This window comes from Oncorhynchus nerka, linkage group LG22, assembly GCF_034236695.1.
Source record: "Oncorhynchus nerka isolate Pitt River linkage group LG22, Oner_Uvic_2.0, whole genome shotgun sequence".
Taxonomy (NCBI): Eukaryota; Metazoa; Chordata; class Actinopteri; order Salmoniformes; family Salmonidae; genus Oncorhynchus; species Oncorhynchus nerka.
The window spans coordinates 85,170,723-85,198,088 of record NC_088417.1 but is presented as its reverse complement, the minus strand read 5'-3'; the positions used below and the strand labels follow the sequence as shown (position 1 = coordinate 85,198,088).

Here is a 27,366-nt window from a genome sequence, read left to right as displayed (position 1 = left end):
CACCCATGTGCGTATATGCTCCTAAAAGACTATGAGGAGATGGGAGAGGAGGGACTTGCAGCACGTCATGCGTCAAGTAGAACCAAGTTCTATTTTAGCACCTGGCTACGCAGACACTCGTTGACCCGCACTAGCAGTTTGGATGAAATGATTGAATAATATGTATGTGTACACAAAAGTGGTGTGGTCAGCATGTTACTGTGAGAGAAAAGGGGAACAGAGTGTCTGGCCAAGGTCTGTTGAGGAAGGTGAACAGAAGGTCGCTTGTAAACATCATGGAGACCCGGTAGAGAGGAACTGCTACCAGTGCACTCTACTGCGAAAACAACATTCTAGTCATCCGTTTTGAGTTTTTACTCTGTTCAGAAACTAACAGTGCTCATTGAGTCTGAACCCATTGACTTTATATTTCCATTCAGTAGGCTTGGGCGGTGTCCAGATTGGGATATTTGGTCATATCGGCGCTGAACACGAGGGGCGCTACTTTCAAACCCCAGATAGCCTCTAATCCGAAGGTTAGAAATACTAACAAGTACATATAAAATCCCATAAAGTTTTACAAGTAACTAAAAAATGCTAGTCAGTTTGCTGCACACTCAAAATAAATATTAGAAAGCAAGGCTCTTGATCCAGGAGGGGATTCTCTGCTGTTATCAGGAGAAGCTTCATTTGGCAAGAAGCCACGACCTCATGAAGTTTGTGGCACCATTTTATGATGTCATGGAGCACATGAAGATCATACGAGACTCCACCCCTAACCAGTATATGGTGCTGATCAAGTTTAGTAGCCAGGTGAAATGAGTAAGATCATAGAACACTGCTGTTGTTGTATCTGAAAGTCTGTTTAGAATCTGTTTTTAGAATTATTCACATTATTACTCCGTCCATCTCTCTCTGTCTCCCCCTTTCTCTCTCCAGGCTGATGCAGATAGTTTCTACACAGCGTGTAATGGCCGTACGTTCAACTCCATAGAGGATGCAGTCTGCCAGCTGGTCTATGTGGAGAGAGCTGAGGTCATCAAGTCTGAGCAGGTACAGTATGTACACCAGTACCTCTAATGACTGTCTGAGCAGTGCACCTGAGGACATAGATTTGAATAATTTCTCTCTCTCACCCTCTCACCTCCAGGGCGCCAGTTTTCCAGTCTTCCAGTGATTGAGCTGGCAGAGCTTCCTAAGTGTACCATGTGTCTGGAGAGGATGGATGAGTCAGTGAATGGGGTACTCACTACACTCTGTAACCACAACTTCCACAGCCTGTGTCTGCAACGCTGGGAGGATGCCTCGTGAGTATATACCAGCACACACACACGACTCACAGCATGACCCTGAGTTCATTTCTCCATCCTCCCTCTCTCTGGTCAGTGAATGACTGTCATGTGCTGCAGTTTTAGTCCTTTTGTGGCACAACATGTGAGCAATATGGCATTGTGTTTTAGCATGGGGACAATAGAAGTGGTAGCTACTGTACATTTGGTGTTTTTATGTGTGTAAAGGTGTTGACTGGGGTGTATTGACTGTTCTGTTCCAGGTGTCCGGTGTGTCGGTAATGTCAGACCCCAGAGCCTGTAGAGGAGAACAAGTTCTTTGAATGTGGAGTTCAGGAGGTAAACATTATTTACACACTAAAATCAACACTACATACATTTGCATACATCTACAGGTACTCTTGTTGCTAATGTTTTCCCTCCTACGCCCCTCCCCCTGGCTAATGTTTTCCCTCCTACACCCCTCCCCCTGACTAATGTTTTCCCTCCTACGCCCCTCCCCCTGGCTAATGTTTTCCCTCCTACGCCCCTCCCCTGGCTAATGTTTTCTCTCCTACTCCCCTCCCCCTGGCTAATGTTTTTCTCCTACTCCCCTCCCCTGGCAAATGTTTTCTCTCCTACTCCCCTCTCCCTGGCAAATGTTTTCTCTCCTACGCCCCTCCCCTGGCTAATGTTTTCTCTCCTACCCCCTCCCCTGGCTAATGTTTTCTCTCTACCCCCCTCCCCTGGCTAATGTTTTCCTCCTACTCCCCTCCCCTGGCTAATGTTTTCTCTCCTACTCCCCTCCCCTGGCAAATGTTTTCTCTCCTACTCCCCTCTCCCTGGCAAATGTTTTCTCTCCTACGCCCCCCCCTGGCTAATGTTTTCTCTCCTACCCCCTCCCCCTGGCTAATGTTTTCCCTCCTACTCCCTCCCCTGGCTAATGTTTTCTCTCCTACTCCCCTCCCCCTGGCAAATATTTTCTCCTACTCCCCTCCCCTGGCAAATGTTTTCTCTCCTACTCCCCTCCCCTGGCAAATGTTTTCTCTCCTACTCCCTAATGTTTTCTCTCCTACTCCCCTCCCCTGGCTAATGTTTTCTCTCCTACTCCCCTCCCCTGGCAAATGTTTTCTCTCCTACTCTCTCCTACTCCCTAATGTTTTCTCTCCTACTCCCCTCCCCCTGGCTAATGTTTTCCCTCCTACTCCCCTCCCCTGGCTAATGTTTTCTCTCCTACTCCCCTCCCCTGGCTAATGTTTTCTCTCCTACTCACCTCCCCTGGCTAATGTTTTCTCTCCTACTCACCTCCCCCTGGCTAATGTTTTCTCTCCTACTCCCCTCCCCTGGCTAATGTTTTCTCTCCTACTCCCCCCCCTGGCTAATGTTTTCTCTCCTACTCCCCTCCCCCTGGCTAATGTTTTCTCTCCTACTCCCCTCCCCCTGGCAAATGTTTTCTCTCCTACTCCCCTCCCCTGGCAAATGTTTTTCCTCTCCTACTCCCCCTCCCCTGGCAAATGTTTTCTCTCCTACTCCCCTCCCCTGGCAAATGTTTTTCTCCTACTCCCCTCCCCCTGGCAAATGTTTTCTCTCCTACTCCCCTCCCCTGGCAAATGTTTTCTCTCCTACTCCCCTCCCCTGGCAAATGTTTTCTCTCCTACTCCCTCCCCCTGGCAAATGTTTTCTCTCCTACTCCCCTCCCCCTGGCTAATGTTTTCTCTCCTACTCCCCTCCCCCTGGCTAATGTTTTCTCTCCTACTCCCCTCCCCTGGCTAATGTTTTCTCCTACTCCCCTCCTACTCCCTCCCCTGGCTAATGTTTTCTCTCCTACTCCCCTCCCCTGGCTAATGTTTTCTCTCCTACTCCCTCCCCTGGCTAATGTTTTCTCTCCTACTCTCCCCTCCCCCTGGCTAATGTTTTCTCTCCTACTCCCCTCCCCTGGCAAATGTTTTCTCTCCTACTCCCCTCTCCCTGGCTGTTTTCTCCCCTACTCCCCTCCCCCTGGCAAATGTTTTCTCTCCTACTCCCTCTCCCTGGCTAATGTTTTCCTCCTACTCCCCTCCCCTGGCTAATGTTTTCTCCTACTCCCCTCCCCTGGCTAATGTTTTCTCTCCTACTCCCTCCCCTGGCTAATGTTTTCTCTCCTACTCCCTCCCCCTGGCTAATGTTTTCTCTCCTACTCCCTCCCCTGGCTAATGTTTTCTCTCCTACTCCCTCCCCTGGCTAATGTTTTCTCTCCTACGCCCCTCCCCTGGCTAATGTTTTCTCTCCTACTCCCCTCCCCTGGCTAATGTTTTTCTCCTACGCCCTCCCCTGGCTAATGTTTTCTCTCCCCCCTCCCCTGGCTAATGTTTTCTCCTCCCCCTCCCCTGGCTAATGTTTTCTCTCCTACGCCCCTCCCCCTCCAGAACCTTTGGATCTGTCTGATCTGTGGTCATATCGGATGCGGTCGCTATGTCAGTCGTCATGCCTACAAACACTTTGAGAAGACGCAACACACTTACGCCATGCAGCTCACTCACCACCGTGTCTGGGACTATGCTGGAGGTACAGGATACTGTGGAGGGCTAGGGGCAAGAGTACCGACTTCTGTTTATAATCAACTACAATGTATATAAAACAGGGATGCAACAAATATACAATTACATTTGAGTCATTTATCCAATGCGACGTACAAGAGCAATTAGGGTTAAGTTCCTTGCTCAAGGGCACATCAACATATTTTTCCCCTAGACTGCTCTTGGATTTGAACCAGTGACCATTCAGTTACTGGCCCAACGCTCTTAACCGCTAGGACACCTGCGCCCAATGTACAATTGTTCTTAACATTTAAAGTGCAATTTTTTAAAAACATTTTAATGATAAGAAAAAATAATAAAATGACGTGAATTCACAATTCAGATATGATCCTGCGTATGACCGCTATGGGGGCCAATGCAGTTCAATCTACCTGGCTACCTGACAGCGCTCATCTTCCTGCTGTCCCCTACCCCTTTTTCGACATGGCATCTTGTAGTCTGGTTCTAGATATGCCATCAGGGCAGTGAAGCCAACATCCTCTGCCATTTGACAATGGCTGCATATCAACCGCTGTGATTTTCTCACTCCGTCCCTTATCTGCTGCCAGCAACTGGTTGGTTCACGGTGACTCCCTTTCAGATGGTTGAGCATTGAACCTGTACTGCCTCTGCAGCTCAATTCCACCTTGCAAAGTTTGTATTTATTTCACCACTGTAGTATCCTTAGAGGCTTCTTAGATTGATGAGTCATGACACGTAAGTAGGGTTTAGTATTTAATTGAGTCAATACTGCCATCTATTGGTCAACATAAATATACCAGGCTACTCCACCCACCCTTTAAAGCTAATAACCCAACTTAATTCCTTTCTGAGCTATGCTATTTTCATATTTAAATTTTTTCAAACATGATCTCCTTTAGGATCTGAACTGTAGGCCATCCTTTCAGAATAAATTCATGCACTTGTGATAACGTGACATCCTTGGAAGTCTATTACCTGATTTGTGCTGTGTTCACCTGGGCATCATCCAACACATCGATCATCAAAACCTGGTCATTTTCTTCTTCCTTAATGATGATTTCTGGAATGGGCAGCCTACTCAGAGCATCAGCATTCCCATGGTATCTACCTGGTTTGTAAATGATTATTTTCTTAAATTATTATTTTCTCCGCTGGCGACAACATTCTTGACATGAACCCGATAGGTTTCTCTGCACCAATCTTCATCTGGTGTGATAGCACCGCCCCCACACCATACGATGAGGCATCACACGATAAGATGAGATCTCTGTCTGGTGAGAAGTGCACTAGCACTTCAGCTGATTGCAGTAACACCTTTACTTTGCAAAAGCTTCTTCCTGTCTTTCTGACCATTTCCAGGCCACATCCTTCCATAACAGTTGATGCAGAGGAGCTAAGAACGTAGAGTGGTTCGGGAGGAAGTGATTATAATAGTTCAGTAAGCCTAGATAGGCTTTCAGCTTGGCCTATAGAATCTGGGAGTAGCATCAGCAGCAACATGAATGGTAGCTTGGACCCCTTTTAATGTCCCTAGCTCTTCTTTGAAAACACACTCATGCTTTGAAATCAACTGATGCAGTGTCAATGTCTCTGTGGTGACATGTTTGATTTCATCCCAGTTCAATTTTATTTCCTCAAACCACCCTCTCCCTAGTAAGCTGGTGGCAGTACCTTCCACTACTAAGAGAGGCAGACTTTTCTTTTGTCCTTGATATTCCACTTGAACATCAGCAACTCCAATCACAGGGATCTTCTCCACTGTGTACGTTTTGAGTTTAATGGGGGTGTCTCTCAGTTTAGGCACTTCAACGTTTTTTCCACTTCCTATAGAATTGGGACCTGTTCAACAGCGTGACACTACATCCTGTGTCTAGTTCAAACGGTACCTTAAATCCATTTATTCCCATTTCCACAATGAAAGTCTTCACTTTTTCCGTATTCGCCCACTGCACTGTGTACATTGAGAATGCTTGCTCTGCGTTTGCGCACTCACTTTCACTTTCTATCACTTGATTAGAGCAGTAGCTAGAGCTTCTGTGGGTATTCTGTTTTCTGTCCGTTCTCTTTTCTGCAGCCCATGGCTTTTTTTTTATTGCGGCACGCCCTCGCAATGTGGCATATTATCCCATCCTCGTCACCAAATATGTAGTATCCTTAGAGGCTTCTTAGATTGATGACTCATGACACTTAAGTAGGGTTTAGTATTTAATTGTAACTTAGAATAACATTCTCTAATGCACCTGGCTTAAGCTACCTCAAGCTTTCTTAAATCACGGTTATATAGGCAGACATAGGAAATGGCTATGGATAGCGGAAAGCAAACCCCGTCTTGAGTCAATACTGCCATCTATTGGTAAACATAAATATAGCAGGTTACTACAACTACCTCACGTGACCTTCTCAGTATTACCATACAGGACTTCGCTGCTGTCCCTTCCCTGTCTTACTCACTTACATTTTTTAGAACTGTTAACGACGATGACGACGTGCGGATCGATTTATTTCCGTGGTAAATCATTTGAAAGATGCATATCTCCCCCTAACGTTACAGCATTGTTGCATTAGGTATCTGTTTAATAGTGTTCCTTTTATGATGGTGATGATCGGGACCTGTTAGTGGTAGTTTTGCGATAACTGCACTGTGATTTTCATTTTGTAAAAAATTAATGTTTTTTGTTTAGGGATTTTAAATGTTAACGATCCCAATGTCGTTTAAACCTTCCCACCACTAATATAAAACCTTCTGTGTAGCACCGCAACAGTGCTTCACTGATTTGTGTGTGTGTGTGTGTGTAGATAACTATGTACACAGGCTGGTGGGAAGGTTTAAACATAGGCTGGGAGAATAAGATTGTCCACCTGGAGAAGGACACAGCAGAGGAGGTAGGATAAGAATCATTGCTGCATGTCTGAAATCATGTCTCTATCTAGCCATTCAGCTAAATACCCGATTTTGTGTGTGTGTGTGTGTGTGTGTGTGTGTGTGTGTGTGTGTGTTTCAGATCAGCAACATGAAGGCCAAGTTTAAGGAGACCATAGATCGATATGATAACCTGGAGCGTCGGCTGGGAGAGCTGGCCAAGGACGAACAGAGCATGGACAAGAAGTAGGTGGATCCTCTCACACTGCAGGCAGCTGTCAATCATCCTGACACAGTAAAATGTTAGAATCTGACTGTGGCCATAGTCATGTTGTACTGTAGGTTTTCATTTTCTTTCTCTCTCTAAACTAGTGGGGAGAGACGTTGTTATCTGCAATTGAAAATCTGTGTGTCTTGGTAGCACCATCTCTGTCTCCCCCTCCTTCAGGTGTGGTCAGTTGTCGACCCGTGTGACGAAGCTTGGTCAGGAGCTGAAAGAGGAACAGGAAATTAATCGCTGTCTGAGAGCCAATCAGGTTCAGCTACAGGCCCAGTTGGCTGAAGATGAGCACAAGGCTAGAGAGACTGGTGAGTCTGGGGGAGTGAGAGACTAGAGCCTAATTCTGGGGGAGTGAGAGACTAGAGCCTAATTCTGGGGGAGGGAGAGACTAGAGCCTAATTCTGGGGGAGGGAGAGACTAGAGCCTAATTCTGGGGGAGGGAGAGACTAGAGCCTAATTCTGGGGGAGGGAGAGACTAGAGCCTAATTCTGGGGGAGGGAGAGACTAGAGCCTAATTCTGGGGGAGGGAGAGACTAGAGCCTAATTCTGGGGGAGGGAGAGACTAGAGCCTAATTCTGGGGGAGGGAGAGACTAGAGCCTAATTCTGGGGAGGGAGAGACTAGAGCCTAATTCTGGGGGAGGGAGAGACTAGAGCCTAATTCTGGGGGATGGAGAGACTAGAGCCTAATTCTGGGGGAGGGAGAGACTAGAACCTAATTATGGGGGAGTGAGAGACTAGAACCTAATTCTGGGGGAGGGAGAGACTAGAGCCTAATTCTGGGGGAGGGAGAGACTAGAGCCTAATTCTGGGGGAGGGAGAGACTAGAGCCTAATTCTGGGGGAGGGAGAGACTAGAGCCTAATTCTGGGGGAGGGAGAGACTAGAGCCTAATTCTGGGGGAGGGAGAGACTAGAGCCTAATTCTGGGGGATGGAGAGACTAGAGCCTAATTGTGGGGGGAGGGAGAGACTAGAGCCTAATTCTGGGGGATGGAGAGACTAGAGCCTAATTCTGGGGGAGGGAGAGACTAGAACCTAATTCTGGGGGAGGGAGAGACTAGAACCTAATTCTGGGGGAGGGAGAGACTAGAGCCTAATTCTGGGGGAGGGAGAGACTAGAGCCTAATTCTGGGGGAGGGAGAGACTAGAGCCTAATTCTGGGGGAGGGAGAGACTAGAGCCTAATTCTGGGGGAGGGAGAGACTAGAGCCTAATTCTGGGGGATGGAGAGACTAGAACCTAATTCTGGGGGAACCCTACATTGTGGACGTAGTTTCTATCTAGGAGTTAAATGGATGACAACATTTTATCTTATCTTTGATGCCTTTAACCTCTCTTTCCCCCCTCCAGGCGAGCGTAAGGACGGGGTGATAGCAGGGCTCCGGGAGCAGCTGAGAGATGTCATGTTTTACCTGGAGACTTAGCAGCAGATAGGTCTGCCTCCAGAGACCAGAACTGAGATACAGGAAGGACACATCAACATAGGCGCAGCAGCCACTCCTGCCCCAGGACCCACCACCGCCATAGGCTGAGGCCGCAGGGGGGCGGTCCAAAAAGGGGAGGGAGTGACTAGATCCTAATTCTGGGGGAGGCAGAGACTAGAACCTAATTCTGGGGAAGTGGCACAACCAGGAAGTGGAGAGAAGAAGAGATGTCGGCCTTCACTAATTGCCACAAAGTCATAAACCCTGCCTATTTCTACAATTTATTTTCTTAAAATGTGATTTTAAACCGAACCTTAAACCTAGCCTTAACCACACTGCTAACCTTATTCCTAACCTTGAAGGAAGACCAAACATTTTTGTTTTCATACATTTTCTATGATATAGCCTATTTTGAATTTGTGCCTGTGGTAAAACCAAAGATGTCAGATGCCTGAAATGCCCCACCAAAATTACCATATTAAAGTGTGTGTGGTGTGCGTGCGTGCATGCGTGTTTGCGCAATTGTGTGTGTTTGCGCAATTGTGTGTGTTTGTGCTTTTCAAATGGACTTTGGCTCCTTTGACAGTACTCTTAAGAGGATGGGATCAGAAGTTAAGTGTATATCTCTGCTTCAAGGTGCCCACTTTGACTTCTCCCTCCATCCTTCTATAAAAAAAAGTCACCCTCTTTTCTTCCTGAAAGGAGGAGAGATTCATGTGAATAAGGAAGTGAGAAGTGGACAAATACCTCATGTTTGAATATGTTGGCTTTTCTAACGAACTGTCCAGTCACTTTTTGTAGGTATGTGTGTTGTTATAAATGGGTTTAGAAAGTCTGCTTCCGAGGTTCACTACCAGCTGGTTGTCAGCGTTTGTCATCTCTGTTTTATCGAACATCTGACTCCAATCTGTTCTCAGGAAACGGAATGACTCAGTTCTATCGTGAGATTGTTTATTTATTTTTCATTGAGATCATTTAATATGTGACAGAAAACAAACTGAACATCACTTTATCTGAGAGATTAAGTCAAGTGCTGAAATATTTAATTTCTCAATTTAGCTCTGTGTCAGAGCTGTAGACTTAACAGACGGGCACAGGTATATGTGGCTGATGCTTTGGCATTCCTACACTAATCTGAGATGTGCACCTGATGTCAAGGGTTGCCCTATTGCCTGGGCCAAGTCATTTGAGCAGTCATGCAAGTTAAGCCTAAGGTTGCACGTTGGGCAGGTGATTTTTTACAAAAAAAAGTAAAAACAACCAAACTGCAAAGAATTCCAGTAACCTAAAGCTGATCTTTCTGGTTCCTCCCCATTGTTTAAATGAAAGACAGACAATGTATGGCAGTTGGGCAAGTTGAGCCTGTTCTACTTGCTAGTAACAACCAAAATACAAAGAATTCCAGTAGTGATCTTTCTGGTTCCTCCCCTATGTGTAGGTGAAAGACAGGCAATATATGGCACTTCTGTGTGTAAATAGCTCATTTATATTTTCGGGCAAGTGCCTTTCAGACTTTAATGTCAATCCCTGTAATACAGTACAATACTCTACAAATACAATATCATACAACAGTTTGACTCCTGTTTCCCTGCACTTAACTGTGTGTATGTGACCACCATTTTCTTCACTGACAACACATCTGTGGCAAGCCTGAAAGGGCACCATATTGCCTACACACTGCACTACTGACCAGATCCTGATAACCTGTGAACACGTTTGTGTTGAAATGCTGAAAGGCTACCGGTATTTTCTGCTCAGTCACAACTTTCCACTATAATATAGCATCAATATTGTCATAGCATGGTATTGTATCTAGGTCAACACAGACGTTGGAATAGTACACGGCAGCAGCAGGATCCCATCTTTAGCCTATTGTGAACATGTCATATTTTATTTTACCTTCCTGAATGTCAACTTAAAGCAGTTTAAGTATTCACTGTGTATACATGTTAAAGTGCTCAATAAATTGTGTTGCCATTTGTACTCGGGGTGATGGTTTTGTTTTAAAAGTTCCTCTATGAAGGTTCATGATAGTCAAAATGAAGAGTTCCTAGAAAAGGCCTCTTTTTAAATAATACTTTACCACCCACCACGGCTGCCCAGTCATTTCTGTGTGATGTCTGTGTAAAGGGAAGTTAAAGATGGTCAACTATACCATAAGTCACGTTGAAGAGAGTAAACCATAAGCTGTGAGTCATAGAGAGAGTTAGGGCTGGGGGATTTTTCTCCCCGCTCCAAGGGGGGGATTTTTCGTGGCGCCCTGCTGACGAGTATTTCGCTCATACAGCAGTCATAAAGGCCTAGAGCACTAATTTAATGTAATTTTTATTTAAAAAATGATATTCTTTTTTAGCAGCACCCTCAGCACCCCTAAATCTCCTGTCTATGGGCTGGATTCAATACGTAGCTCTGAAGATCAGCGTTGTAGGCCGGTGGAAATGTAAAGGTTATTTTTGGTTGAGCTGGAAATGCAGCGTTTACCCTAAATGCAGTCTGAAAAAAGTATGGTTGCTGAGGGTGAGCGAACTATAATACAGAAGCTGTGGCTCTTTCATTGTTGATGGACACATTTAACAAGGTGTGGTAAACTTTATAGGAAGATATTTCAATATCATAATTCATGTCAGCCTGATTCAGATTTCAGATAGGTAGACTTAACATTAATTTAAGACAAAATATGTACTCAAGCAGAGGCGTCATGCCCATAGGGGGCACAGGGGCACATGCCCCCTCAGATTTCTGATATTTAAATATATATATATATATATATACAGTATATATATATATACACAGTATTTATATATATATATATATATTCAGACCCCTTGACCTTTTCCACAATTTGTTAAATTACAGCCTTATTCTAAAATGAATTACATTTTTTTTTGAATTTTCATCAATCTACACACAATGCCACGTAATGGCAAAGCGAAAACAGGTTTTTGGAAATGTTAGCAAATTTATATAACAAAACAAATAGAAATAGCTAATTTACATAAGTATTCAGACGCTTTGCTATGAGACTCTAAATTGAGCTCAGATGTTTCCATTGATCATCCTTGAGATGTCTCTACAACTTGATTGGAGTCCACCTGTAGTAAATTGAATAGATTGGACATGAAATGGAAAGGGACACACCTGTCTATATAAGGTCCCACAGTTGACAGTGCATGTCAGAGCAAAAATCAAGCCATGAGGTCAAAAGAATTGTCGGTAAGCTCCGAGACAGGTTTATGTTGAGGCACAGATCTGTACCAAAAAAATTCTGCAGTATTGAAGGTCCCCAAGAACACAGTGGCCTCCATCATTCTTAAATGGAAGAAGTTTGGAACCACCAAGACTCTTCCTAAAGCTGTTCGCCCGGCCAAACTGAGCAATCGAGGGAGAAGTCACTCTGACAGATCTCCTCTGTGGAGACGGGAGAACCTTCCAGAAAGTCAACCATCTCTGCAGCACTCCACCAATCAGGGCTTTATGGTAGAGTGGCCAGACGGAAGCCACTCTTCAGTAAAAGGCATATGAAAGCCTGCTTGGAGTTTGCCAAAGGGCAGATAAAGGACTCTCAGACCATGAGAAACAAGATTCTCTGGTCTGATGAAACCAAGATTGAACTCTTTGGCCTGAATGCCAAGCGTCAGGTCTGGAGGAAACCTGGCACCATCCCTGCGGAGAAGCATGGTGGTGGCAGCGTCATGTCTGGAGGAAACCTGGCACCATCCCTGCGGAGAAGCATGGTGGTGGCAGCATCATATCTGGAGGAAACCTGGCACCATCCCTACGGAGAAGCATGGTGGTGGCAGCATCATGTCTGGAGGAAACCTGGCACCATCCCTGCGGAGAAGCATGGTGGTGGCAGCATCATGTCTGGAGGAAACCTGGCACCATCCCTGCGGAGAAGCATGGTGGTGGCAGCATCATGTCTGGAGGAAACCTGGCACCATCCCTGCGGAGAAGCATGGTGGTGGCAGCATCATGCTGCGGGGATGTTTTTCAGCGGCAGGGACTGGAAGAGTAGTCGGAATTGAGGGAAAGATAAACAGAGAAAGTACAGAGAGATCCTTGAGGAAAACCTTCTCCAGAGCTCTCAGGACCTCAGACTGGGGTGACGGTTCACCTTCCAACAGGACAACGACCCTAAGCACACAGCCAAGACAACGCAGGAGTGGCTTCGGGACATTTCTCTAAATGTCCTTGAGTGGCCCAACTAGAGCCCGGACTTGAACCTGATCAAACATCTCTGGAGACAGAGCTTGAGAGGATCTGCAGACCCCAAATACAGGTGTGTCAAGCTTGTAGTATCATACCCAATAAGACTCAAGGCTGTAATTGTTGCCGAAAGTGCTTCAACAAATTACTGAGTAAAGGGTCTGAATAGTTATGTAAATTATATATTTCAGTTATATATTTTTTTATAAATGTGCAAAAAATTCTAAAATACCTTTTTGCTTTGTCATTATGGGGTATTGTGTGTAGATTGATGGAAAAAACGATTTAATACATTTTAGGATAAGGCTGTAACGTAAAAAATGTGGAAGAAGTCAAGGGGTCTGAATACTTTCCAAATATATACATTTTTCTGTAATACTACTAGCCACCTAACAATTTGATGAAATTGGCTTTAGCCCATATAGGTTACCAATCTCCCAGCCTCATAATCTTCTTTTAATTGTAATATTTTTTTATACAAAGGGCACCATTGGAAATTAGACCCTGGTCTCAATTGGGCTACCCTGAATAAATAAAACGTAATGAAAATACATTTAAGAAAACTAGTTACCAAGAAGCATTTCAGGGTAACAATTAAGTTAGAGTAGCTAGCTTGTTTAACTATCTTATCTGGCCTGCCTGCTGGCAAGGTTGGTAGACTTTAGAAAAGCAAACAATAACTAAATGTATTCTTTTCAATCTTATACCCAGATTTTAGCAGAGAAACAGAGAAGCATATTCAGTTTATTTAAAAAAAAGAACCACCACTCAGTAGGATACAGAAAGCTCAAGAGGTATGTTTAGATATGCAATAATGAACATGGCTCTGCAGTACTTTTATGACATCTTTTTTTTAAACTTAGGTTCATGTTGAGACAACCATCTCAAGTTTGAATTGAAAACTGAATTGACCCCAACCATGACAGAGATGAGCCTCCTCTCTCTCACCCGTGAGATATTTACTCTTTCAAATCAACCACACACACACACACACACACACACACACACACACACACACACACACACACACACACACACACACACACACACACACACACACACACACACACACACACACACACACACACACACACACACATTCTCCTACCACCCACACTCACAAATAAAACACTCACACCCTCTCAGCCATTAATAACACTCAGTTTTGTGATTTGTTCTCTTCAGTAGCATCATGTTGCGACATTGACGCAGAGCCATTCTGCCTTGGGCTAGTGCAAAGTAATTACAATCACAGGACAAAAAGGTCAAACATTTGTAGAATGTAACCTAGTGTATGAAAAGGATTTCGAGGGAACTTAATCATGTGATGGTTTCATTATTGTTTATTTACACAAAATACTTACAATAGCAGGACAAAACTGAATTGGAGAGCCCATATTGTATTAAAGGTTGTCTTTGTTCACAACAACAATCCTCTATTGTTATGATGGATAATATGACAAGTTCTCTCCTTGAACTCTTGGTTACCAATCATCATTTGTACATAGATATGATGTTAAACCAGCCCTATCAGTTTCCCCACTGCTTGGCTGTGGGTTTCCTCTTCTCATATATGCTGTGAAGCAAATGACACACTAAATACGCAAACATTTATCACACCGCCTAGTTTTCCGCTAAGTAGAGGACCTCTAACTAAGCAAATAGATTACTTAAACAAAGTTATCCACACTCTGAGAAAAAAGGTTCTATCTACAACCTAAAAGGGCTTTTCAGCTGTCTCCGAAGGAGAACCCTTTGAAGAACCCTTTTTGATTCTAGGTAGAGCCCTTTTTAGTTCCATGTAGAACTCTCTGTGGAAAGTGTTCAACATGGAATCCAAAAGGGTTCTACCTGGAACCAGAAGGGTTCTACGGCTGTCCCCATATGAGTACTCTTTTTGGTTGTAGGTAGAGCTGTTTTTGGTTCCATGTAGAACTCTCTGTGGAAAGTGTTCAACATGGAATCCAAAAGGGTTCTACCTGGAACCAGAAGGGTTCTACGGCTGTCCCCATATGAGTACTCTTTTTGGTTGTAGGTAGAGCTGTTTTTGGTTCCATGTAGAACCCTTTTGGGTTCCAGGTAGAAGTCTTTGTGGAAAGGAACCCAAAATAGTTATACCTGGAACCAAAAGGGGTTATCCTATGTGGACAGCCAAAGAACCCTTTTGGAACATTTTTTATAAGAGTGCATGCCTGCAGGCTGGGAGTGAAAGTCTTTACTTAAGACTCATCTCTTCAGTGAGTCCAATGATTGAGCGTAGGGGCCCCTCGAGCACATTTCTCTTAGGGCCCCCAAAAGGCTCGATCCGGCCCTGATGGAGGATATGTAGAGCAGGAAAGGGGAGAGGGTAGGTGGAAGGACAGACAGAGAGAGAAAGAGGAAGGAGGAGACTGCAGAGGACATAAGCAAGAATGGGGAGGGTGAGATAGAATGATAGGAGTGGTTGTATAGCAGTCTTAGTCTAGCAACTCACTATATGCTGATGAAGTTCAAGAGAAGGACTTACTCTATTGTTCTCTCCCAACTAAAATCTTGGTGCGAGCCTAGTGAAGACCCATCAGTCTATAGGAGGCTTGATATTACCTATACATTTAAGGTAAGCCAACTGATTACCCTGCATTTCTCTTTCTGTATACTGTTTTGATTCTTTCCCCGCTCCTATCTCTCTCTTCTTGCTTACACTGTTTTGATTCTTTCCCCGCTCCTATCTCTCTCTTCTTGCTTACACTGTTTTTTGGGTGACGTATTTGCAGCTGGGTCTCTAGTCCTACACAATCTCCCTCTCTTTCTCTCACTCTCAGGGTTAGAAAAGCTCACGTGTGTACCTAGCAGCTAGGACCCTTCCAGGAAGGAAATGTAGTCAGCAGAGAGCAGTGGAGGTCTGAGAGAGAGGGGGATACAGAACTTCGAGAATGCAGCCAGGGAAAGACACCTGGAAAGGCTGTAGAATGTGTGGAATGCCGCCAGCCCCTCTCAGGACACAACATGTGAAGGAGGGGGTTAAGATGATATCAACTCACCTGGCTGCAGGACACACTAAGGTGTAGTTAGTCTAATTCTATTGCACTTGGTCAGAGAATGGCTGACACTAAGTGAGTAAGGTTTCCCAGCAGCAGAGCTAACATTAGTGCCAAGGTAAACAAGCTCGCCAGACTAGCTAGAAAGCAATTACTCTCAACATTCAGCCTTCGGTTCATCTCCAGTGGCATGTTTGATGTGCGTTTTTTTAGCTCTGCGTGCCAGGCCTGCACACGGCCGGTGAGTGAGACTGGTGCCAAGGTAAATACTGGGGTATTACAGTGGTGTTACAGTAGGTTAGCTATATGTTTATGGGTTATCTTGTTTGTTTCACACTCTTTAGTGGGAGAAACCAGATGAAATAGTTAGCTGGGACTGTATGTGGCTGTGTGTTCTTTTCCTTAGGCAGTAGGCACAGATCTATGATCAGTTTACCCTCCCCAAATCCTGACCTGAACCATTAGAGGTAAAAACACAAAAATGAGTTTATTGACTATTGTTTACTGATAAGGTTTACGTTTACTGATCAAGTTTACGCTTCCCAGAGTTGGTGCCAGATGATTTTGGATCCTACACTGGGGATGTTGGCATGGGTCAGGACACTGACATTGGTCCGTCGATCCTCACACCTGATGTTTAGTATCTTTCTCAGAAAGTGCTGTTGCTTTGTACACGTTTTAAAGCCATAGAGAGGGTTGGGATTATGACAGTTTTGTACACGTTTTACAGCCGTAGAGATGGTTGCGATTATGACAGTTTTGTACATGTTTTACAGCCATAGAAATGGTTGGGATTATGACAGCTTTGTACATGTTTTACAGCCATAGAGAGGGTTGGGATTATGACAGCTTTGTACATGTTTTACAGCCATAGAGAGGGTTGGGATTATGACAGCCCTGTACATGTTTTACAGCCATAGAGATGGTTGGGATTATGACAGTTTTGTACACGTTTTACAGCCGTAGAGATGGTTGAGATTATGACAGCCTTGTACACGTTTTACAGCCGTAGAGATGGTTGAGATTATGACAGCCTTGTACACGTTTTACAGCCGTAGAGATGGTTGAGATTATGACAGCCTTGTACACGTTTTACAGCCGTAGAGATGGTTGAGATTATGACAGCCCTGTACACGTTTTACAGCCGTAGAGATGGTTGGGATTATGACAGCCTTTTACACGTTTTACAGCCGTAGAGATGGTTGAGATTATGACAGCCCTGTACACGTTTTACAGCCGTAGAGATGGTTGAGATTATGACAGCCTTGTACACGTTTTACAGCAATAGAGATGGTTGAGATTATGACAGCCTTTTACACGTTTTACAGCCGTAGAGATGGTTGAGATTATGACAGCCTTGTACACGTTTTACAGCCGTAGAGATGGTTGAGATTATGACAGCCTTGTACACGTTTTACAGCCGTAGAGATGGTTGAGATTATGACAGCCCTGTACACGTTTTACAGTCGTAGAGATGGTTGGGATTATGACAGCCTTGTACACGTTTTACAGCCGTAAGAGATGGTTGAGATTATGACAGCACTGTACACGTTTTACAGCCGTAGAGATGGTTGGGATTATGACAGCCTTTTACACGTTTTACAGCCGTAGAGATGGTTGAGATTATGACAGCCCTGTACACGTTTTACAGCCGTAGAGATGGTTGAGATTATGACAGCCTTGTACACGTTTTACAGCAATAGAGATGGTTGAGATTATGACAGCCTTTTACACGTTTTACAGCCGTAGAGATGGTTGAGATTATGACAGCCTTGTACACGTTTTACAGCCGTAGAGATGGTTGAGATTATGACAGCCTTGTACACGTTTTACAGCCGTAGAGATGGTTGAGATTATGACAGCCCTGTACACGTTTTACAGTCGTAGAGATGGTTGGGATTATGACAGCCTTGTACACGTTTTACAGCCGTAGAGATGGTTGAGATTATGACAGCCTTGTACACGTTTTACAGCCGTAGAGATGGTTGAGATTATGACAGCCCTGTACACGTTTTACAGTCGTAGAGATGGTTGGGATTATGACAGCCTTGTACACGTTTTACAGCCGTAGAGATGGTTGAGATTATGACAGCCTTATACTCGTCCTGAGATCGTGGTTTTTGAATACCCATTCGTTTTCCAAAGGCTGTGCTTGTGCAGCCTATCGTGTGCTGTATTTCTTCCTTAGTGGTGACTCATTAGGCGAGATGGCTGCTGAGGTAGGCAAAGTGGTCCACGTTGTCAAGTGGTTCACATTCATCATAGGTCACTGTTGGATTTGGTGGTTTGTTTTATTTATGTTCAGGCTCTTGTATGTTTCAGAGGAGCTGTTGAGAGCAGTTTGGAGGTCTGCTCTGGAGTGTGGAGCAATGGCACAGTCTTCAGCATATTGGAGGTCTTTGACTTTGGTAGTTCTCACAATGGTTTTTGCGCGAAGGCCGCAAAGATCGAAAAGGTTTCCTTTATTTATTACACAGTGAATCCTTATGATGAGCAGTCTTGTGTGAGGGGTTGGAGTGCTGCAAGGAATAGGGAGAAGTTGGTGCCAGCACACATGCTTTATAAAATGTATTTTACAAGGACCAATCAATATTTCCATAAATGTGCCATGTGTATAGCTGTTTCATCAGTAGTAACTGAGTGACATTACATACAGTGTGAATGGCAACACAGAGGTGTCAGCGCTACTTTCAGAACATGACTAAATCCTGTCATTAACACTATCTACAGTATCTGTTTGATATTGGAGTTGAGCATGACTAACATGGTGATAAGAGGCTGTTAATATCTGGGAAAGGCCATGATGTCATTGTAATCTGCCATCACTCACTCCCACCTGGGAAAGGTGTTTGATTGATCATACACTCTCTAATCTGGGAACAAACAGGTGTGTCATGAATCATGTTTAAGTGATAATGCCTGAGAAGCCTGTGTTTGGAGGATATATTGGCACGGGTGTTGTTTCTTCTCGGGCCGGCAAACCTTGCCAATATATTCTCCAAACACCGGTATCGAGGGCATTATCAATTTTATACAACGAGTTACCAACATATTCAAATAATGATTTACATATTTGAATTAAAAACGTTATTTTGGGTCTAAGGCACTGTAGTGTTGCGGCGTCACTACAGGGATTGAACCCAGGCTGTGTCACAACAAGCAGTGACCGGGAGTCCCATAGGGCAGCACACAATTGGCCCAGTGTCATCCGGGTTAGGGGAGGGTTTGGCTCATCGTGCTCTAGCGACACCTTTTGGTCAGGCCGGGTGCCTGCAGGCTGACATCAATTGTCAGTTGAACGGTGTTTCCTCCCACACATTGGTGCAGCTCACTTCTGGGTTATGTGGGCGGGTGTTAAGAAGCGCGGCTTGGCTGGTCATGTTTCGGAGGACGCCTCTCCCGTGCCCGTTGTGGAGTTGCAGCGATGAGAAGATCGTAATCGCGAAATTGGGGAGAAAAAGGAGATAAAAAGTTATTTTGATGAATTTATTCATACTATTTCATCCTTCCACAAGATCTAGGGTTGCTACCCAAGCCGGCTGGTTGCTCGTTCGTTCCTTCTATCGGTTCGGTTGCCAGAGACGCGACCCAGTCCTTCAGTCTTTTTGTTCCGTATCTATGGAAACGACCCAGTCGTCCGTTCGAAATGTTCCCTTGCCATACTGGCTGGCAACGTTCTTATCCCTTGCTTGCTAGCTAGCCAACTACAGCTAACTTACAGTCACATCAAAAAGTCAGAATAACAGTAACGTAGCTGCATTGCGTAAATTTAAGCTGTTTTCTAGTGACATTTATTTGGATACTTCCATAACAATGAGCAAATGATGCACAATTTCACCTGGCATAGAAAATGTGCTCTCTCGTCTGGACACTGTTGTTCAGAGGAGCAAGCCAACAACACAACTAACACAATCACTTCAAACTGAATATGGAAAGACAGCAAAATATCTGCACGCTTTACCTGTATGTCTAAAATAAATGTGAGTTTATAAATTGCCTGGCTGGGCTGATGAGACAGTGAATTGCGCAGTCAGGTGGAACAGAGCAAATAGGCATTTTAAGGTCATAGAGTTAGCTGATGGTAACTTGCGGGAATAGACACCGGCTGGAATATGCTTTTAACCAATCAACTTACACATTAGATCCACACTTTGTATAAGAGCTTATACACACTGTAACCCCCCCCCTTCTCTTTCTCTCCCTAGCTCTGATTTGCACACATCACAACACACTTTAAAGTAATGATGACTAACTCTAAGTGGACATACAAATCATCAAATCAAATTGTATTTGTCATATGTGCCGAATATAACAGGTGTAGACCTTACCGTGAAATGCTTACTTACAAGCTCTTAACCACCAATGCAGTTAAGAAAATAATATTTACTAAATAAAGTAACACAATAAAATAACAATAACAAGGCTATATACAGGGGGTACCTGTACTGAGTCAATGTGCGGGGGTACAGGCTAGTCAAGGTAATTGCGGTAGTATGTACATGTAGCAGCAGTTAAAAAGAATCTATGCAAATAGTCCAGATAATTGGTTAATTGTTCAGCAGTGGCTTGGGGGTAGAAGCTGTTAAGGAGCCTTTTGGACCTAGACTTGGCACTCCGGTACTGCTTGCCGTGCGGTAGCAGAGAGAATAGTCTATGACTTGGGTGACTGGAGTCTTTGACCATTTTTGGGCCTTCCTCTGACACACTTCCCTCATTGTGCATTGTGTGATCCACTATGGAAAAACCTGAACAAGAGGAAAACTTATGTGAGAGTGTTGTTCATTGACTACAGCTCTGCTTTCAACACAATAATGCCCTCCAGGCTCATCACTAAGCTTAGGGCCCTGGGTCTGAACCCATCCCTGTACAACTGGGTCTCAGACTTCCTGATCGGCTGACCCAAGGTGGTGAGGGTAGGCTACAACACCTCCGCCACACTGATCCTCAACAGGGGGTAGAGCTCTGCTACCCGACCCGAGCCTTTAGGGCCGGATAAGGACTGTTTTTTCATCAATAACTAGGGTACAGGCAGGGCTTGGGTGTCACTAAATTGATCACTAGTAGATTAAAAAACATGTACTGGCGCACACCCAGAAAAACTAGCCTGTGTGGAGGTGCTGACCAATGGCGAACAAACTACAAACTACCAAAACAAAGAACGTCACACACTCCATGTATAAACCCCCAGCAACCTAATGGGTAGAATAAAAATCAACCAAAAAATGCACATCTCTTCAAGGAACCGCCACTGGTGGTTGCAATACTGGAGATAGTTAGGTGAGATCTGACCTGCCCCCTGAGCCCACTCAGACACTCTTGACACCTATCCCAAATGGGAATTACAAATGTGGCTTATGCGCACAGTGTAATAGCACCATAAAAACATATTTCTTCATACATTCATATACAGGTCGAAAGATCCCTGTTAGGGGTATCATCTCATGCAAGACCAAGGGAGTAATCTCATCACCTGTTCATGTGGAAAAGCCCACGTAAGACAAACGAAAAGACAATTAAAACAATGCATAGCTGAACACCGCAGCTCAATCAGGTGTAAGAACATTGACTATCCAGTAACAGCTCACTTTGTTAAAGCTAACCATCCAATCCTCTCCCTCAAATACACAGGCATTGAGCATGTTGCTCTACCAAGGAGAGGAGGTAACATGGAGATCCTACTACTACAAAGGGAGGCTTACTGGATATCCTATCTAAAAACATTGACCCCTAGTTGCCTGAATATTGACTTTGATCTCAGGCCCTTCTTATGAACATATTTTTCCTTTATGAACAAGTCTTATAAATTGATATATTATTTCTACAGATTATTAGCGTACAACTAATATGTTCCCCCTGTTGATGATGCTCATTATACATTAAGGTTGAACCAAAAGATTACATGTAACAAATATGAAATTATGTGAAATTGAATGAAACAATAATGTATGTTGATGCTAATATGATGTACAATATTCCATTATGTTTCTATATGATAGCAATAGTGTAATATATTTAATATGCCATATAATATTTTTTAACAGTTTAACTAATTCATTTGAATTAACTTAATCATTATGAAACACCCCTCACTATTGTCATTGGTTGCACTAATTGCACTGTTTGTCTACATAACCTGGTTCAAATATTCATGACATTACCCTGAGGAAGGCACAGTGATGCTGAAACATTGGTAAATACCCATTAGGTTGCTGGGGGTTTATACATGGAGTGTGCCACTTTCTTTGTTTTGGTAGTTCCTAAATGGATCAGGAACATTTTGAAGCTGAGCCTAACCCTAACCCTAGCCCTAACCCTAACCCTAGCCCTAACCCTAGCCCTAACCCTAGCCCTAACCCTAACCCTAGCCCTAACCCTAACCCTAACCCTAGCCCTAACCCTAGCCCTAACCCTAGCCCTAACCCTAACCCTAGCCCTAACCCTAGCCCTAACCCTAACCCTAACCCTAGCCCTAACCCTAACCCTAGCCCTAACCCTAGCCCTAACCCTAGCCCTAACCCTAGCCCTAACCCTAACCCTAGCCCTAACCCTAACCCTAACCCTAGCCATTTGCTCATGCTCTGCTGCACAGCACAGTCATATCTGACTAAGATTATAACATGGTGTCAGAAGTGCTTCAACCTCGTCATTTAAAACAGGATAGATTATTTCACAGAAAACAGTAATAGTGTTCCTTGAGTTTTGCCAGTTTTCAGTGAGTTTTCTTTCATTTCTCTTCATTGAGCAGAGCAGCCCAAGCAGAGCAGTTGCTATAGATACTCACAGACTCAAAGCTGCCATGAGCAGAGTGCATGAAGAGCGAGATGTGCGCAGGGAGTGAATGACAGACAGAGAGGAGCAGCTAATGGATTTACTAACGGAGGAAGTTATTTCTGATTTGGGGTTTCGGGCAGTGCTGGGCCGAGCCTTAAATCTGTTAGAACAATCGGGCCTGGGTAGGGTAGGGCCTGATCGTCGCGGGCATGTGTTGGGCTTGGGTTTAAAATTCATTCCTGTGCAGGGATCTAACACGGGGGACCCCAAGGGGTGTGTGCTCAGCCCCCTCCTGTACTCCATGTTCACCTATGACTGCTTGGCTATGTATGACTCCAACTCATTCATCAAGTTAGCTGACAGCCTGTTTACCAACAATGATGACATAGACGACAGGGAGGAGGGAGGAGGTGAGGACCCTGGCGGAGTGGTGCCAGAAAAATAATCTCTCCCTCAACTTAAACAAAAACGAAGGAGTTTATCGTAGACTACATGAGACAGAAGAAGGAGCAAGCCCCCATCCACATCGACAGGGCTGCAGTGGAGAGGGTCAAAAGCTTCAAGTTCCTTGGCGTGCACATCACTGAGGACCTTCTTCACCACCGACACCGTGGTGAAGAAGGCACAACAGCATCTTTACAACATCAGGCGGGTGAAGAAATCCGGCATTGCCCCTAAGACCCTCACTAACTTCTACAGATGCACCATTGAGAACATGCTGTCTAGCAACTGCACCGCCCTCAACCGAATGGCTCTACAGAGGGTGGTGCGGTCAACCCAACGCATCACCAGGGGAACGCTGCCTGCCATCCAGGACATTTACAGCACTCAGTGTCAAAAGAGGGCCAGGAAGATCATCAAGGACCTCAGCCACCTGAGCCATGGTTTGTTCACTCTGCTACCATCCAGCAGACAGAGACGGTACAGGTGCATCAAAGCGGGGACCGAGAGACTGAAAAACAGCCTCTACCTCCAGCCATCACCCCATCTCCAGTAGTAAGACTCACTCACACAAAACACATACACACACAGACAACGCTCCTGTCCCATGTATATAGAGACATTAAACACTGGACACTTCCTGTTTCTTTTATACTGTTTTTCACACTGTGTATTCATATACTGGATTCTTGACATCGCTCATTGTAATATATCCACTGCCATCTACTTTTTACTATATATTTTTGTTGTGTATACTGTTGGATTCTGGGATGGACTTTGAACATTGTTATACTCAAGAGAATAGGAACATTAGTTACACAAGAGACATGAGGGGTGCCATAATGAGGGGCTGAGTGCAGGGAAAACAATTGCAAGTGACAGTACTGATAAGGGGAGAAACCGTTGAAGGCTCATATCACTTAGTTCCCTGCTTAGCAGGAAGGATGCAATGTTTAGAGATAAGGAGGAGACTCCACCCAAAGTGGGGTATGAATACCACCACAGGGGAAGCCATGTCTGTGTCTGAATTACAGCTGTAACGACCCTTTGGGAAGAATTCAACTTGGTTAAGCTTCTCTAGTATCCGTGAGATATTTACTCTGAAAAATTAGAACCTAACAATACGCATAGATTGCATTTGTATTACTGATAGTGTTATTTTGGTTGTAATTGGGTTAGTTCCTGTAATTAGCTGTAAGGCCTTGATCAGACTTTGTAAATAAATGCACTATAATGATAACATACCGGTACAAGCTAGTACTATTTTGTGTCATTGTGGCAAAGAATGGACTTCATCAGCCACAGTGCTGCACACCTGGTAGTGAACCTCCATAGGCCCCCAAGCATCGTCTCCCGTGACACAGGCCAAGCATCGTCTCCCGTGACACAGGCCAAGCATCGTCTCCCGTGACACAGGCCAAGCATCGTCTCCCGTGACACAGGCCAAGCATCGTCTCCCGTGACAGACCAAGCATCATCTCCCGTGACACAGGCCAAGCATCGTCTCCCGTGACACAGGCCAAGCATCGTCTCCCGTGACACAGGCCAAGCATCGTCTCCCGTGACACAGGCCAAGCATCGTCTCCCGTGACAGACCAAGCATCGTCTCCCGTGACACAGGCCAAGCATCGTCTCCCGTGACACAGGCCAAGCATCGTCTCCCGTGACACAGGCCAAGCATCGTCTCCCGTGACAGACCAAGCATCGTCTCCCGTGACACAGGCCAAGCATCGTCTCCCGTGACACAGGCCAAGCATCGTCTCCCGTGACACAGGCCAAGCATCGTCTCCCGTGACACAGGACAATATATCTTTGTAGTGTTTTGTGTTTAAAAACTGTGCTGAAATAACTGTGTTAATTGAATTTCATACCACACAGAACTCTTGTCGCAACTGCAAGGCATGATCAATAGCTTCACTTGTATTCCTGTAATCATTATCTGTCAATCAGGGGAGAAAATGCTCTGATACCTTTGTAGGTCAATTGAAATGTATTGAGTCAAACGTTACATGAACTGAGTTCTCACAGTCTGGTATGCCTCAGTATCTGACCCTTTATCTGACTAGGGGAAATGGCTGAGGGTAGTATTAACCACACACACACACCAAGTCTGACTACATATAATGACTGTTTGAGCAGCAATGAAAGGATTACGCAACTAAGTGCAATGTCACAACTTGAACTGAAAAGGATATTTGTCAAAGATATTTACACAATTCCATTCCCAGGTCACGTTATCAGGTACTATGTGATGCTGACATATTTGACTAACATTGTGTATTATTGGATATTTCCCACCCGTCTATCTGTTCAGTGACAGGCAGTTAGTTTAGCAAGTCAAGTTTAAGAAGGAAGTTACAGCAGACAAGCTGTAACCCTCTGGGTTTCCATTTAAACTTTACCACCACAGTAAATAATAACCTGGGCTAAACATGAGCATTCACATATAGCATGTTTAATAATAATATATGAATAATAATAATAAATCATATTATAACCTATGCATCTAAGAGAAGATAATCAATCATTAACATTCATTCTTGCTTAGTAGAACCTATTTTTCTTTCTCTTGAGGAAAAAAAACAACAGATTGTGATCCTGACTGTAATTCAATAAATAACCCCTCTACTCCTCTCTCTTTTCCTCCTTCAGATGGGCGACCAGGATGTTTATGACAGAATGTTTGGGTCCCAGATAGACAGAGAGATGAACGAGGATAAAGATGAAGGAGAAAGTGAAACGAGGGGGTCGGGGAAAGGCGCTCAGAGTTTCTGCCAGTTCTCGTCCTCTCTGCGTACTGTGGTTCGCATCAAACAGAAGTACCAGGCCATGAAGAAACGACGGCTGGAGTTGGCCGGGCTGGGGGGAGGAGGGCTAGTGTTAGGGGCTGGTCTCCACACTGGTGCCCCTGTTCGCAGCAGCCCCAAAATCTTCACCTTCGAGACCCCCTCCAGCTCCCCCTCTGCCTTATCGTCGCTCTTCCTAAAGATGAAGAAGAAGAAGTCGCGGCGGGTCATGTTCCCCAGTGGAGGGGGGCGCAAGGCCCCCGTCGTACAGGAACACAGCCGAGCAAAGATCTGCCTCTTCCTCCTCTGCACCATCCTCTTCTTCCAGGTAATGAGTGAATGTGTGTGTGTGTGTGGTTCATCTTCGTCATCCTCTTTGCCTGTGTTTGTCTCATTCTGTACTTTCTATCCTCCCTCCCTCCTTCACTCCAGGTGTATAATGCCATAGAGAACCTTGATGACCACGTCCTGAAGTATGACCTGGGGGGATTAGAGAAGACTCTGTGTAGGGAGGTGTTTGGCCAGCAGGGGGCGATGGATGCTCTGTTAGCCCAGCTCAGAGACTACCTCTCTACCTACGTCCACAGTAAACCCCTGGTCCTCTCCTTACACGGACCCAGTGGCGTGGGGAAGAGCCACGTAGGGCGACTCCTGGCTGGCCACTTCCGCTCGGTGGTAGGCGAGCCCCTGGTTCTACAGTACTTTGTGTTGCACCACTGCCCCCTGGAGGACGAAGCCTGGCGCTGCGCCCGAGCCCTGTCGATCTTAGTGTCAGAGACAGTGCTGAGAGCAGAGGAGGAGGAGAAAATTCCTCTTTTCATCTTTGACGAAGCAGAGCACCTTTACCCAGAGCTTCTTGATGCATTGAGTGACTTGGTCCGCTCAAACCGCTCCAACGAATACCTGAACGCAGTCTACCTGTTCCTGAGCAACCAAGGACACACCCACATCACCATGCACCTGCTGTACAACTCCTCCAGCGACTCCATGATGACCGCATCTGGACACCACGGCAAACTCGTCAAGGAGCTGAATCCGTTGTTGCGCAACACTCTGGTGAAGCTCCACCCACTGTGGGCAGAAGCTGAACTCTTACCAATGACCCTGCTGGAGAAAGGTCACGTGATGGAGTGCTTCCTGGATGAGATGACAAGGGAGGGGTTCTACCCGGACCGTACCAACGTTGAGAGGCTGGCGGGGGAGATAGAGTACTACCCTGTGGTAGGGGGCCACGTGTATTCCCGGACAGGTTGTAAACAGGTGGTTGCTAGGGTCAATTTGCTATGAGAGACTTAGAACTGCAGGGAAATGGTGTGATTAGATGAGATGTCTCCTGAGAAAAGACAGTTCTGGTCCATATCCTTTTGGTGTTTCTTATGATCCACCAAGCAAACATTACCAACGTTACAAGCCAGAACCCATCCTTGAAAAACATTTTTAAATAAAAAGGTATATGTCTGAGAATGAGGAGTATCTCCATGTCCGATAATCATGTTTTCTACGTTCTGTAACTGAACCTCCCAAACAAGACCCTTGATTACTGGACGAATAGATAATGACAATTTTGGTATGAGAGGGAAAAGAGAGAGGTGAGGTTGGGATAATATCCTAGCCTGCACATATACAGAGTGAAGTCACAATCAGATGTTATGGTGAGACACGGCTGTGCCATTCTCCCACGATGCTGTTAGTCAAAATACTGACGGTAATAGACAGACCCACTCCTGATAGAGGACGAGAGAAGTGATTGGACCAAATGAGTCTGGCTGTGGCATTGACAACAGCAGATCAGGAAAATGT

The 27,366-nt window shown here is 44.9% G+C and overlaps 1 protein-coding gene and 1 pseudogene across 3 annotated transcripts; both read left to right on the top strand.

The window, feature by feature from the left end:
• Positions 1-690: 690 nt before the first annotated feature.
• LOC115104816 (BRCA1-associated protein-like) lies at positions 691-10,328 on the top strand (annotated as a pseudogene).
• Positions 10,329-14,935: 4,607 nt separating this feature from the next.
• Positions 14,936-27,030, top strand: LOC115105903 (torsin-4A-like). Of its 3 annotated transcripts, none has more exons than XM_029628385.2 (3): positions 14,936-15,147; positions 25,433-25,894; positions 25,999-27,030. In XM_029628385.2, exons 1-3 carry the CDS (start codon positions 15,028-15,030, stop codon positions 26,851-26,853), a joined length of 1,437 nt encoding a protein of 478 aa, XP_029484245.2. In that variant the 5' UTR covers positions 14,936-15,027; the 3' UTR covers positions 26,854-27,030. The 3 variants fall into 3 exon arrangements, with proteins under 3 accessions (XP_029484245.2, XP_029484246.2, XP_029484247.2); XM_029628386.2 differs by lacking the exon at positions 14,936-15,147 and adding an exon at positions 15,595-15,830; XM_029628387.2 differs by lacking the exon at positions 14,936-15,147 and adding an exon at positions 22,059-23,335.
• Positions 27,031-27,366: the final 336 nt, after the last annotated feature.

Coding starts and splice junctions, on each gene's coding strand:
- LOC115105903 (XM_029628385.2), top strand. CDS start 15,028: ATGCTGATGAAGTTCAAGAGAAGGACTTACTCTATTGTTCTCTCCCAA. Junction 15,148..25,432: donor ATATTACCTATACATTTAAG/GTAAGCCAACTG, acceptor TTCCTCCTTCAG/ATGGGCGACCAGGATGTTTA. Junction 25,895..25,998: donor GCACCATCCTCTTCTTCCAG/GTAATGAGTGAA, acceptor CCTTCACTCCAG/GTGTATAATGCCATAGAGAA.